Source organism: Charadrius vociferus, unplaced genomic scaffold (assembly GCF_000708025.1).
Source record: "Charadrius vociferus isolate BGI_N301 unplaced genomic scaffold, ASM70802v2 scaffold174, whole genome shotgun sequence".
NCBI lineage: Eukaryota > Metazoa > Chordata > Aves > Charadriiformes > Charadriidae > Charadrius > Charadrius vociferus.
Genome location: NW_009648441.1, coordinates 2,082,241 through 2,096,163, shown reverse-complemented (window position 1 = coordinate 2,096,163; position 13,923 = coordinate 2,082,241). Strand labels below are relative to the sequence as shown.

At 38.3% G+C, this 13,923-nt stretch overlaps 1 protein-coding gene across 1 annotated transcript in view; it reads right to left on the bottom strand.

Annotated features, from left to right (window-relative positions):
- The window catches only part of GALNT1 (polypeptide N-acetylgalactosaminyltransferase 1), a 61,766-nt gene that overhangs the window by 40,303 nt on the left and 7,540 nt on the right, over positions 1–13,923 (bottom strand). Inside the window, 1 exon segment of the mRNA XM_009885443.1 lies at positions 6,171–6,399. Within this exon segment, the coding sequence (XP_009883745.1) occupies positions 6,171–6,309 (139 nt within the window). The 5' untranslated portion in view covers positions 6,310–6,399.

Sequence of the window (13,923 nt, the reverse complement as noted above, 5' to 3'; positions counted from 1 at the left end):
ACTTATAATATACACTTATTAATAAGTGAAAGATTTAGCTAGTTTGCATTTAGCTTTAATCTATTACGAGTACAGTGTGTTCCTTGAGAAACTTTCATTTTCAAGTATCTGAAGCAACCGCACTAGTTGCATTAACACAGTAACATTTAGCAGAGAAAATCCTCCCACCTCAGAAATGCTTTCTTTTTACCAAACTCCCCTTGACCGCAAGTTGAGCTCTGCAATACTAGAGGTTGCCAGCCAGCCACTCATACACTAAAAATTGATAGAATCAGTATGTCCACGCAAACCCTGAGCAGACTGATTTATGCACTTGTTTTAACCATGGGCTAAAACGAGCAAGCAGTTTGCTTTCGTATGTGCCTCCTAAGAAAGTACAGTTAAAACCGCATTAAAACGTGCTTATTTGCAATTGCACAACCCTTGAAAGTAGAATTTGTGTCTTTTAGGGGGTAATCAACATAAAATTATGGTACACAATAAGGCGATTGTTTGGGCTTAATTTTATATATTCAGCTTGGTTACCATAACTAATTTTATTAAGTGTATAGCAATTAGTATAGAGGTTCACTTGGACAGAAAACGATTGAGTGTTCAACATACCTAAAATGATTAAACAGAAACGATCAGAATATAGTTATATGTTAAAAAATAATTATTCACCATGTTTTTCCAGCATTCTCAAGAGTGAATGTCTTATCCTACCGTATTTGCTATTTAGAAGAAAAAATAATTTCCCGTTTCATTTATATGTCCAGTTGTTTCTTAACTTTGACTAAACCAGTTAAACTGAAGAGCTAAATTAACTGAAAACTTATCTTTCACATTTGCAGATCTTGCTGTTAGATGCTAGTTTAGCACATCAGTGAGTTGGATCCAGATGCGCAAATTCCCCAAAGTCATCAGTTGACTTAAATTTCATTAGCAAATATATACTACTTGATTACACATTTACCTAAATTAAGTACTCTCTTCTCTTGCAGAAAAATTCAGAAATAGCTAATTAGATCCGCAGATATTTTACGGAACTCAGTAAATGCAAAGACAGGCAAGCTTGGTGTACAGGTACAGAGAAGACTTTCCAAGAAGAGCTAACCATCTTCTCTCAGGTTTCTGCATTTACAGTAATCTGTTTTCCCACAAAAACATGCAGTTTTCCTATCAACAGAAACCAAGAACATTCTCCCAAAATGACTGATACACATCATTAAAAAAAAAATAATCAAACTGCAGTGCTCTTTTGTCAGTTAACTATGAAAAAAATGCTTTCTTTGAAGGACTGTAGATGTGTACTTATGTCATACTTCTAACGAACAGTAATTTAATTTACAGATACAAGTTTCGGAGCTAAATGAATGATTTAATCATCACCTGATCCAACAGGAAATCTAGTAATGTTTTTGCAGACGTTTCTCATTTTATCAGTAAACCATTAGTTTCAAAGATGGTTTGCTCTCTTGTAGGATCTTTGTTAAAAGTCAGGAACTCTTTATGAACTACAGCCTACAAGTTCCTTTTTACTAGGCAATATGCCTGATGAAAGCCAGACATTTCAATATCTAAGACCAACTAAAGCCAGAATGAGGGATGGATTCTTCCCTGACATGTCTTTAGGGGCCACAGCAACGGCAACCTGACCAAAACACCAAGTCCAGTCACCTTTGAGAAACCACCACAATTACAAGAAAGTTGTTTTGACAGGTAGAATTTCAGAGAAGTTTTGTCTCTTACACACACCTCAGCCTTAACAGAACAAGACTGACTTATGATGAACCGTTCCTATTTTCAAAACTTACCTCTGTATTTTATATCTTGAACCTGCTCATTTTGTACTTAGGAATTTTTAATGCAGATGAGAATATTCAGAACTGAATCACAACTTAGATATTCCATCTTTACTAAAGAGCTCAACATTCAGAACACAAAGCCTTGACGGGTACTTGACAAAAATGACTGGTCCTAGTTTAAATTTGTCATTGCCCCAAGAAAAGATTGTAAATAGCAAGTATCTGAGATCACAAGACTCTTGCAAAAACCAAGCCTAGGTCTGGCAAAAAACCCATCCTAAGTCTGAAAGATTTTTTAATTTTTTTTGGCAGAGCTTCTAATCACTACACAAGTAGAATGCCCCTTGAGGGGAAAAAAAAGGGTTAAAGGATAAGTTTGGAAGTTTATTTAGAAACCGCATCAAGTGCCAGCCAAAGCTGGAAGTTCCTTTGCAGTCATACCTTTAAGAAGCCTATAACTGGGAGTAAGGAAGGACTCACTTGATCTTCATTTAAGTCAAGACTTCAGAGCTGATATACAGGATTCTTGCAGAAATAAGACAAATCTACACCAAAATAATCTTTATTAGTAAAACCACAGTACTACCTGGGCATTTTTTGTCTACAGGAATGTTTCCTTTTTGTATTGTTAGAGAATGGCTTGAACCCTTTATGTCTAGAACTTATCTACACTTATCAGTAAATTCTATTCCAGGCTGCGAAATCTAAATTGCAATGCCAAATCCCCATCTGGAAACAACAGCGCTCACCTAGACACCCTATGAATTTCAGGTTTGGAAAAAACTACTACAGAACATGGATGATGCTTATTAAGGTTCAGTGATTTTCATTCTAACTCATAACAAACTTTAAACTTACAGCAACAGCCTTCCCTCATCAGCTATTACTCTTTGTGAATTTGACTCATGAACCATCAGTAGTAACAAAAAAGGAAACCATCACCCAGAAGATATGCCAACAGAAAGAACAACTGTGACAGTTTGGGCAAGGGGTATACACCATCCAGGTCGGCTAGATAACTCAGTATAGGTGAGACAATCTTAGAGCTGAGCACTGGAGAGAGCTTCCCCCTGACCTACTCCCCCCTCTCCAGAGTGGTTATGGTGCGGAGAAGAAAGAGCAGCAGTATCAGCCAGGACAAGCACAGGCTCTCTCCCAGCTCCCACAGATGGATGCTGAAGTCAACACTGCTATGTGTTCTCACCCCACTTTCCCAGGCTACCTCCTGAAGCTACTACTGTCTTCTTCCGCCATGGTGTAAGTGGTGGGCAAAGGCTTAAGCCTACGAACATACCATCCCAAACAATTACAGTCGCTAGATTCTAAATATCCCTCCTCTGGTATCACTTTAGTTCCCCAGTCCTGTACTACCCAGACACCATGCAAGGCCCCCTTTTCCCAAACATGTCCACCCCAGCTCTCTTACAGCCTGGTAAGCGCCTGTCCTGTTTTCACTGCACCTTTTGTCCCCTTGTCTCCACTCTTGCATTTCAACTACCAACCCTCAATCTCTATGACAGCGGACACAAAGACCTTTAGCCCACTCCTCTTGCAGTTCCCCATAATCATGAACACAGATTTTTTCCACAGATTCACATTCATGTTCCTTTATCATTTCTTGTTTTGAGCAACTTGTAAAATATAACAGGAGTATACATACAATCCAATATTAGACACATAAGCTGAAGCTCATGATTTAAGATGCTAATATCTTATGCCATCAATACCAAGGAGAAAGATTTTTACCCAAAGGCAATTTAGACCACTGCTTTAAGTCTTATTCAAAAAAATAAACTCCCTCCATTTTCTGTGTTAAAAATCTAAGGAAAAAGACCTTTTAACTTCATGAAAGCCTGAACTGTCCAAAATGATCCTCAAAATCCTTTGCTACTGCCTGAAATATCTAAAAACTAATTTTTCCAACTAGGCAAGCACAGCCTAAAATAAACTTAGAAATTCTTCATAAAAACTTACTCATATGTTGAGTAGGTTCATTAAATGCCATGGAATTCTTCCACAAATTGCAAAGAGTGATATGGACAAAGAGACTATTAAATTCAGAACACTTACATAATTTATGCTGAATCAAGAAAACTAAATCAATTATGGAAATGAATGGAGGGGAGTGAAGTGAAAAAGCAGATTTCGATAAAAGCTTCACAGAAAAAAAAATAGCCTCAATGTTATCCGAGGAGGTTCTAAGCATTCTGAGTAGGAATAAATCCACTGCAAACTCCAAATCAGTAAACTACTGCAAAAACTAAGAATACCTAAGATTAGGCATGCAACTAGGTTAAAAGGAAATGTCAGTGTCAACTACAACCATGGTTTCTAGCAGACATACTTCTGCATATCCCTTACTACAAGTCAGCTGCTTAAAAAAAACCCAAGAAAATGTACAAAACTATATACAAAGTTTTGTTTGGTTGGTTGGTTTGTTTACAAGCCAACAAGATATTAAAAAGATAACAGGGATTTTAACACATGAAGGTTAGGGACAGGCCAGAACAAAGACTGCACTCAAGTAAGTAAAGCTAATGTTGCATAGGGAAAGTCTTAATACTAATCTTTAAAAGAAAAAAAAAAAAAAATGCAGATTTTCCCTCACCTGAAGGATCCCCCAATGACTTTGCGTGTAAAGTCATCTGAACTTTCAACATTATCAATAGCTGTTTGCCAACAGCAAACCAAATCCTGTTTGCAAGACAACTCTAAAGAAGCCTGGCATAATTTATCTGCTTAGCATTGTCTAAAAACCTCATGTGAATCCAAAAAGTGTATCTATTCCCTAACACCACAGTATCAGTCATCATCTTTTCCTCAAGAAAATTTCCAAACTTCTGAAGAAAAAAACAAAATGACCCCCAGAAAAAAACAAATTCCTATAAAAGACATACTTTCTACATAACCCCAATTCATTTTCCTGTCACTTTCTCTTCTACTTACTGAAAAAGAAACCCAAAAGATGAAATGCAACTGAAAATGTCAGTCCCTTCTGCAAAACTCAGGTGAATTAGAACATCTTTAAAATGTTTGCATGCAGTTTTAGAAAAAAACAGTTCAGAAGTACTAAGTGCAGAAATTCTACATTTCTATACATTTGTTGTTCTCTATGGAGAACAATACTCCTTTTCACATCAGCCTGTTCTCATCATGGGGGAAAATAACCAAAACTAACATTTCCTAAACATCTCCCCAGTGTTATTCTATAACAGAGCAACATTGTTCTCAAAACATTTCAGAAAATTTCCCAGGAAGGTCAAAGTTGTCTACACCAGATGTCAACAGGTGAAAAAGTTTTTTGTGATGGAAACGATTAACTAATCCTGAGTACAGCTGGCTGACTGGACTTAACACTGAGCACCACTGCATAAGTTTCCTATAGCAGCAGTGAAACATACAGATACAGCCTTTCCGGTGGGTGAGACACCAGACTACAAAATTGGACGTTTCACAAATGAACTGGAGGCGGCAGCTGCCTGCAGTTCTAAATGCCTGTGCTGAGATGCTGCAGGGATGAGAATTCTCCTTGCACCAGCCCTTCCTCCCATGTGATCAGCTATGATGACCTCCCAAGGATAAAGCTGGCAACATGAATGGTATTGGCTTTCGAAAAAAAACACACTCAGCTCATCTCACTGGTACCCAAAGATTAAGATGGCAGTAATGAAACTGAAAGCTTATCTGAAGAGCTGTAGTATTGAATAATACAGTTCCCACTTCAAAGAAAAAGTTACATACATAAGCATGTGCATATGTGTGTGTGTGTGTATACATACATACACACACACACATACACCCCCCTTATCTGTCACTTTTATATCCAAGTTTCTTCTATTTATTTTCATAAATTTTCATGACAACATTCACTGTCCCTTACTGCTATAGTCACTGGCCAAATTCTGGCTTAGGTAGGTTTTTGGTGTTTGGGATTTTTTTGGGGGGGTTAGTTTGGCTTGTTGGGTTTTTTTGTTCTGGGTTTCTTTTTGCAGGTGCAGGGGGACAAGTAAACTTGGTTGTTGGTTTGATTTGTTTTACCACCAAGTCTAGTGAAGTGCCTTTGCTTCCTCACTAGTGGAAACTTAGAACACGCTTTAGACTATATTAACATAGCTTACATTCCTGAACTGCTTGTTGTATACTTTTATTATTTTTCATATCCATTAGTGCTTAAAATTCTACATCTTAAGTAAGCATTTAAGTCTGCAACACCCATCTCAGGAAATGTGCTTATTCCCTAGTCATTCAAAGAAACATTGAACATTCTGCAATACCTAAATGGTGATGCAATGCTATACTGTTGGAGCAGAGAAAAAAAAGTGTTTAAAAGGAGCGCAACTTTAGATGAGCATTATTTAAAGATTACTCAGGCATAAAACTTACCATCTCCAGCAGGCAGGCCTCGTTCTTTTTTCTCATCACATTTGTTGCATTCACTGAAGTACAGCAATAGAAACATATCCAGAAGGACCCAAACCAAAGAGGTGGCAAGGACCACCTTGCAATATGCAAATTTTTTCATGGCACTTTAAGTCAAATACAAAAATAAAAAAGTATAAATAAAAATATCAACAGGTTTCTTTAATCCAGTTTGAGACACACTGTTCTATATCTGGAAAAAAAAAAAAAAGAAAAAAGTCACAAAAAGTTACCTAAGGACAGCAGCTAAACGCAGAAATTTTAACTACATTTTAAAGGTAACATTTTAATTACCAAATGCTGTATCAAAACGAATGCTCTATGCACTCCAATGAGATTAAGGGAACAGGATCGATTAAAGCAGCATTACTCCAGTCTTTCACTATGTTAACATTCATCACCAGAAACGTTAAAATGAGTGGCCAAAGCAGAGTGCTCTGCAGAGTCACTGGAGAAGAGGGTAAACACATCTAATGAAATTAAAAGGAACTCTCTAGACGCTTGGAAATCAGAACAAGCTAGATGAATGAAACCCAGGAACATCTCGGGAAGCAAGGTATTAGTCTGTGCCGCGTGAAGCCCCTGGCTAATATTCCTCATGCTCACACCATGTAGTACACGCTGACTTTGTGGAACCATCACTAGGAATGCTAGTCTACAAATGCCTGTATTTTACATGAAGTCCAATGGCATATTACACATTCATCACAAAGACAAATGCTTCGCTTTCAGCAAATCAAAAATAAACATCCCTTTTGGTAAAGTTAAACAGTAAGCAAACTGAAGAAAGTACACACAAGCCACCACACTTACTAGGCATTCAAAGCTAAAGGGATCAACTAAGAATTTTGATGTGTAAAGTGATTTTACTAGTTTAAAGAAAACAAATGCTGATTAAAAATAATGTGTTTGAAAAAAACTAAACAAATTCTTATAGTTTCAGACTTCTTGAAGTTCAGACTTGTGAGATGTTAGGCTAAAACACACAGGAGCACAGTGCTTAGGAGTCCTCAGACACCAGACAAGAAACCAGGAAGAGAACCGTTATCAAGACTTTTCATCCAGAAACATACCAACTATATCAAGTGTTTTAACATGCATAGGCTGGCACTATATCTGCCTCTGATGCAAGAAAATTCCTTTGAGAGTTCAGTGAAATGTCAAAGAGACACTTTGTGAACCCTTTGAATCCTTTGAGAGTTCAGGGAAGTGATCAAGAGACAGCAATGCAAAGTTCAGCACACACCAGGTACTATCAGTAAGGCCCTTCCCTGTACCTTTACACAAAGGCCCTCAGTCCCTTAGGAAGTTTAACATTTCAGGAATTAAAAACAGTGGTAAAAAATACAGTGTATGGCAGCACTTCCACTGCCTGCTTACCAGCGGAATTCAGGCAGCACACCAGGGGCCCAGAAACTCTGTCGAAGCAATTGCTCTTAGCATACCAGAGCCTTGACCCAGATAGACCTCTGGAAGAGGACTCCACCACCCAGGGCTTGGGCTGTAAGAAATGCTAGGTACTTCTCTCTGGTGCTGGAGCAGTGCCGGTGCCCATGGGAGGGGTACTCTGCCTGAGGTGCTGCTCCTTCAGTGGAAGGAGCTACAGGACAAAGTGGGCAGACTGGCACACCATGAGCAAGGGCAAACAGTGAGTAGACAGGTCTTCACAGAGACCTTGCAGCACTGCAAGTCTGAGCCCCATGATGCAAGGAAGAAGAGACAGCTAGGCATTGCACTCAAAGGATGAGTGGATAGAGACTCCTAAGATGGGGGCTGAGTGAGGGACAAATCCAGGAAATTAGTGACTTGTGGCAACAGAAGAGCCTGCAGATGTGCATTTCCAGCACAATTCTACTGCCTGGGATGCTGTTGAAAGTGATGAGTCTGTCCAAGTTCAGCTCTTAGACAACCACCCTTTGGCTATTCATTCATGTATGAATCAATTATACCGCCAGGTGTGAACCTGAGCATGAGTAGTGACTGCAGAGCTTGCGGGGAGGTAGAGTGTAGCAGGCATGGGACCCAGATACTGCTCTCCTCAATTTCTCCAGTGGGCAGGCAAGGTTCAGGCAGGAGCGCACACAGCCTATCATCACCCAGCTGCATGGCTTCCAAGACCACAGGACTTGCTTGAGGAACAATGGCTGCTGGCCAGGGTCTGTGTGACAAAGTGAGGCAAGCAGCATCACAGAGAGGTTCTTGCACTACTTCTGCAAAATACACAGAAGATAGAGGCAGAGCTACTTTGGAGGAATATATAGAAATATCTCCCGAGCATGTGGGGGACTACTCACAGAACCCTGGAGTTCAAGCTTGGAAGAAATAAGAGCAGCGACAAGAAAGGCACCTGTAAGGATTCTGGCAAAAGAAATGTTGAGAATAATGCAGATCCACTGCTCAGTGGGACAGCAAACCTGGTGACAATGGGTGTGGGAAAGGCTAAAATACTCAGTGCCTTTTTGGCTTCCTTTGTTATTGGGTGCCCCAGATGGGACTCTGGTGGCAGAGTCTGTGGGAGTGAAACTTCACATGCAGTACAGACAGATTGAGTCAGGGATCTCTTAAGCCACTTGGACATGTGCTACTCCGTGGCACCAGATAGGAGGCATCTGAGGGTGCTGAAGGAGCAGACTGATTTTATTGCAGGGTCATTCTCTATCATCTCTGAAAGGTCATGGTGATCCAGAGTTGCCTTAGCATTAGGGAAAAAAAAAAAAAAAAATCTATCATCAGAAGAACAAGGAGGATCTGGAGAACCATCTGCTAGTCAGTCTCACTTCAGTCCCTGCAAAGATTTTGGATCAAATCCTCCTGGAACCTACACCCACACAAAAAACCAAAAACCAAAAACCAAACAAACAAAAAAACAACCACCAAAAACCACAACCAAGCAAAAAACCCAAACCCCGGAGGGCAACTGAGAACAGACAGTACAGACTCACCAAGGGCATATCATACTTGACCAACCTGGCAGCTTGCTTTAAGGGTTTGGTGAGCAGGGGAAAAGCAGTGAATGTGACTTTAACAGGGACTGTGACAGTCTTCAGAGTACTCTGTCAGAAGAGAGGGAGATGTGACCTGAAGGAGTGGGATACCAGGTGGGTGGACTGCTAGCTAGACCACCAGGCTTTATGGGTTTTGATGAGCAGTACAAAGTCCAGCTGACAGACATTCACCAGTGGTGTCCTTCAGAGGTCAGAACTGCAGCTCATACTGGTTAGTGTCTTTACTGAAAACCTGCAAGATGCAGAATGCACACTCAGCAAGGTTGTAGGTGACACCCAACTGGGGCTGGAGCATTCAGACAATACCCTGAAACAATATCCTGGAATGGCCCTGGGTGGCCAATCCAAGGGACATCCAATGGCTAGAAAAGCAGGCATGTTGAAAATCTCAACTTCAATAAACGCACGTACAAAGTCCTGTACCCAGCATGGAATAACCTTGTTATAAATACAAGCTGGGTGTCAACAGGCTAGGAAGCTGCTCTGAAGAAAGAAACCTTTGGAGCCTGATAGCAACTTGAACTTGAATCAGTAGTGTGTCCTTATGGCAAAAAGTCAACTGCACCTATAAACAAGTCCAGTAACCACAGCAATAATCCCAAAATGCATAGGTTTAATAATTGCCTTTGCTACAGAGTAATGTAATAAAACTGAAGATTTTTGCACAACCAGGTACTTTTCCTCCCTTCAAAATACTGGATAATAGATAACAAAACCTTTACACCAAGGAAGTAAAAGGAGTATTAAAAATGCCTTAGAAAAAGTAGAAACAGAGGCTGTAACTTATCAAGAATAAAGTGAAAGGAGAAAAAATGGGTACATTCAAGTCTTGTTACTTCTGAAGGTCAAGTGATTTTCTTTTCCCCTCTGACAAAATCCATGATACGCTTGACACTATAGGAAAAGGTCATCTTTAAAATTACTGCTCATATAAAGTGCATTGTTTCACTTTACCACCTCTTTTACGAACACAGTTGGCATGGGAAAGAATGCTTACTCTTTTTAGTATGACACATAACTATTCAGTCATTTTTATCTTTGGAGCAACTTCATGTTTGTTTATACTAGTCATCAGTCTTCGATACAACTTTGTGACAGACTTGACAAAGGACTTCATTGCTGTTACTCAACTAAATCGGGATTCTACACTGGATGTGGCACCCAAACAGACAAAGCTAATGTAAAGTTTGTTTTCCAAACTTTCAGATATGAATAAACAGTAGTTGGCACAAAGTAGCAGCTCATCAAAATCCTGACACAACGTTTACTATTACCAAGCTATTAATATCAATTTAAACCAAATGGAAAGTGATTAACTGAACAGCATCTAAGGAAAGATTGATGGCCTACACAAAATTGAATTTTCAGCTTTTCAGTCTATTTAGTAATGAGGAAGAAAAGACTGGCATACTCTAGGTAACATATTACGCATATGTATGGATTTTTTAAGCAAACTTGAAATGAACCAAATGCAAATTGTCAATATGATCATTGTCTAGAAGTCCACATATTTGAACTATTAATGAGGTCTATCCACTTGAGTATGTCTATATTTGAAAACAGAAGTAATGCCAACACTAAACTCAGGTTTCAGTGCTACTTTTGCTACAATGCTGATGTATTTTTTTTTTCTTTTTACTGGGCCACACTCTTAAATTGTTTTTAGTGCTTGTTTGCAGAGAGCTCATTACCATCAGCTCATCAGTAAATAGGTCAGTTTGAGGATAAACAAAGTGTTACCTAGTTGGAATGTTATAAAAGCAAATATAAAAAAAAACATTCAAATCAGAAGGTCAACCCATCACCTGTGGAAAACAGGTGTATTGTGTGTCTTCTTCACAGAAACAAACACATCTGGTAAAATTCATCAGGCAAAAAAATATTCATGAGCTTGAGGATGCCAGGACACTCTTCTGCTCAGAAGTTAACACAGAGAGAAGTACTCTTCATTGAGCTACACTTGTTTGATGGATTTTGAAAGGTTTCAGTATTCAAAAGTCATCTGTTCAGTACAATTCAGCAACAGTAAGTTCCGAAGAAGTGATCAGATAAAACAGATCATACTAGTCTGAGCAGTACGAGAACACTTCAGTAAAAGCAAACTTACTCTTCCGAAAAATATGAGAAATGTAGGTCAGAAAAATCAATATCTATTCTTCTTGCTGTATGCAGGAAGACTACACTTTTAATTCATCAGAAGTGAATTTTCAATTCATAAGTCAATTTTTTAAATTGACCATTTGAAAAAACTATCAATTACATCTACGAAACTGGTAAGCCTTGGAATAAAGGAAGAATAAAATAGAAATACAGGAGTAGCTGACTACACTTGAAAAAAGAAGGATGAACTTAATTCACAAAGGCAGAAGGTAGGAGTTCATAAAGGCTTTCCTATAGATGAATTAGAAAGCATAAATATGCTTATAAAAGTAGAAGCTCTTGTTAGATGAAAATCTGACTCACCACATAGAAAAGCAATGCCAAAAATGGAACAACAGGTATGTACTCCATCCACAATTTTGTCAAATTGTTTAGAACTGTATGGAACTTAGTCACTATGCACTTGAACCTCTGATTCTCCAGATTTACTTATCTAAGCAGTCTTTACTTAACCTTTACATTTTTATTATTAATTCTAATTACTTCTACAGACATATAGTAAGGTAATAGCATTTCTAAACTGAGTAGAAACACTTTCAAAACTGAGCTCTTTCAGTTACTGCAATAAAACTAATTTAAAAGACATTGCTATTTTGGTACCTATACTTTTCAGAAACATGTTAACTACAATCGTTTAACTTCTGAAAGCAGTCTATCATTTTGCAAATTAGAGTGCTTAACAGTTTCTCAAATGTTTGTAAGCAGCATGTACTATCTTGATTAGATATCCTCAAAATTTTCCAAGAAAACAAGCATTTGGTCAACGCTTTCAAGCAGTTCCCACTACTATACAGTCCTTCCTGATTCTCTTCCTAATCACTGCTATTCAAATAAAAATGATCATTTGCAGATTAATAACTACCTAGTATGGCTGAAATGTTAATTATGCTAGAAATACAGTTTACCTCCATTTAAGAAGGATTAAATATGTGAAAATTAATTGCAACATGGTCAAGGAAATGAGTATGATCAAACCCAAGATGAAATAAAACCAACTGAGATTACCCACTCCGGCAAACCAGGATGGCCTGTATGATCCATTCCGTACAGCCCAGAAAGAGCTGCCATGTGAAATTTCAAAGTGTGATAGCAGAAGACTCTACTAATTTACTACACACACTACCTGAAACAGGCATAAATGCAAGGATATTCAGAAGGACATCAAGTTGTCCAGACATATATAGATAGTTTAATACATTAAAGTATATTTATACTGCATTAACATAGCATACATTAAGGAAGTAATTAATGGTATATAAATATAGACTGAGTGAAGGATCAGGGATATAAGTAGATCAGAAGTTGAATAAAAAGCAATACACTTTTGATAAAATTAGAACAGTGTAAATTTCATTCAATCTATAACTGACTTCAAAGTTACTGCTGTCAGCTAGTGCAAAACATTTTAAATACAGCTCCCACAAGGAAAATTGCTATTTAAGGTGTGGAAGATCAGAAATAATACAAAAAATAATGTGGATAAACAAGATGATTACAAGAAAGACTGTAAAGGCTTATAAAAAAAAATTAGTAGGCTGACGAGACCGCACCTTTTATAATCTGGCAGCTATTTTCTTTAGTAATCTTGGTGGAAATCTAGATGGGAGATCTTGAGACCTGTTGCCATTAAAAAGGAACAAGTGATAAGGTAGGAAGAGAGATGGTTTTGTGGACTGGAATAACAGAATTGAGAGGACATTAAATAAAATACGTCCAATAGCATGCATTGGAGTATGTAACTTCGCTATCAGTTGAAGAGTTTCAATAGAACAAAGGTTCATAAAGGTAACACTGTGAGCTGCCGCTGTCACCCAGTCACGGCCAATGACATTTTTGGATGCATCATTTAAGTATTTTCCTTAAATATAAAATCAGAAACCATTGTATGAGGCACCAGTATTCCACAAGGGAAGGGCAGAGGGAGAGCTATGTAATTCAGCAAAGAAGATGTTTCAAAGCAGAGCCCTGTGGATTTATAAGAGACCACTGCAGGGGACTGGACACAGTGATTCAACCAGTCCTTTCTACTCCCACTCTTCCAGCCTGGAATTCATATGATAGTAATGAACACAAATGAAAAGGCCTATATTAATTGCTTCCAGAAGCAAATGCAGATGCCAGATCTTTGTCACAAAACTCTTCCATACCAGCTCAGTGTTTGGGGGGAGAGGCACAATTTGCTTTTAAGTTGGTCTTCTTGAAGAAAAAACACAAAACCAAATATCCACACTCATGAAATCTCCTAATGCCAAATTCTCCCAATAGATTGTTTTTGAGACTAAAATTAAATATTATTTACAGAACTCCTCAAATTAAAGCCTTTGAAAGGCTTTCTTAAGTTACTTCTTTTCCCCAGTCGTAGCCAATACTTTTTACACCGACTTTAAGACAGCCCTATCTTGCTTGCAGGAAGAAACTGCAATGGGCAAGGTTTCAAAGGACCAGATGAACAATATTTTAATCAAATAAGAAGAGTTCAAAACCAATTTAATCCACAGATTTTGGATTTACATTCTTTTTTACAACATTTTTTGCTATACAAGAATAAATTG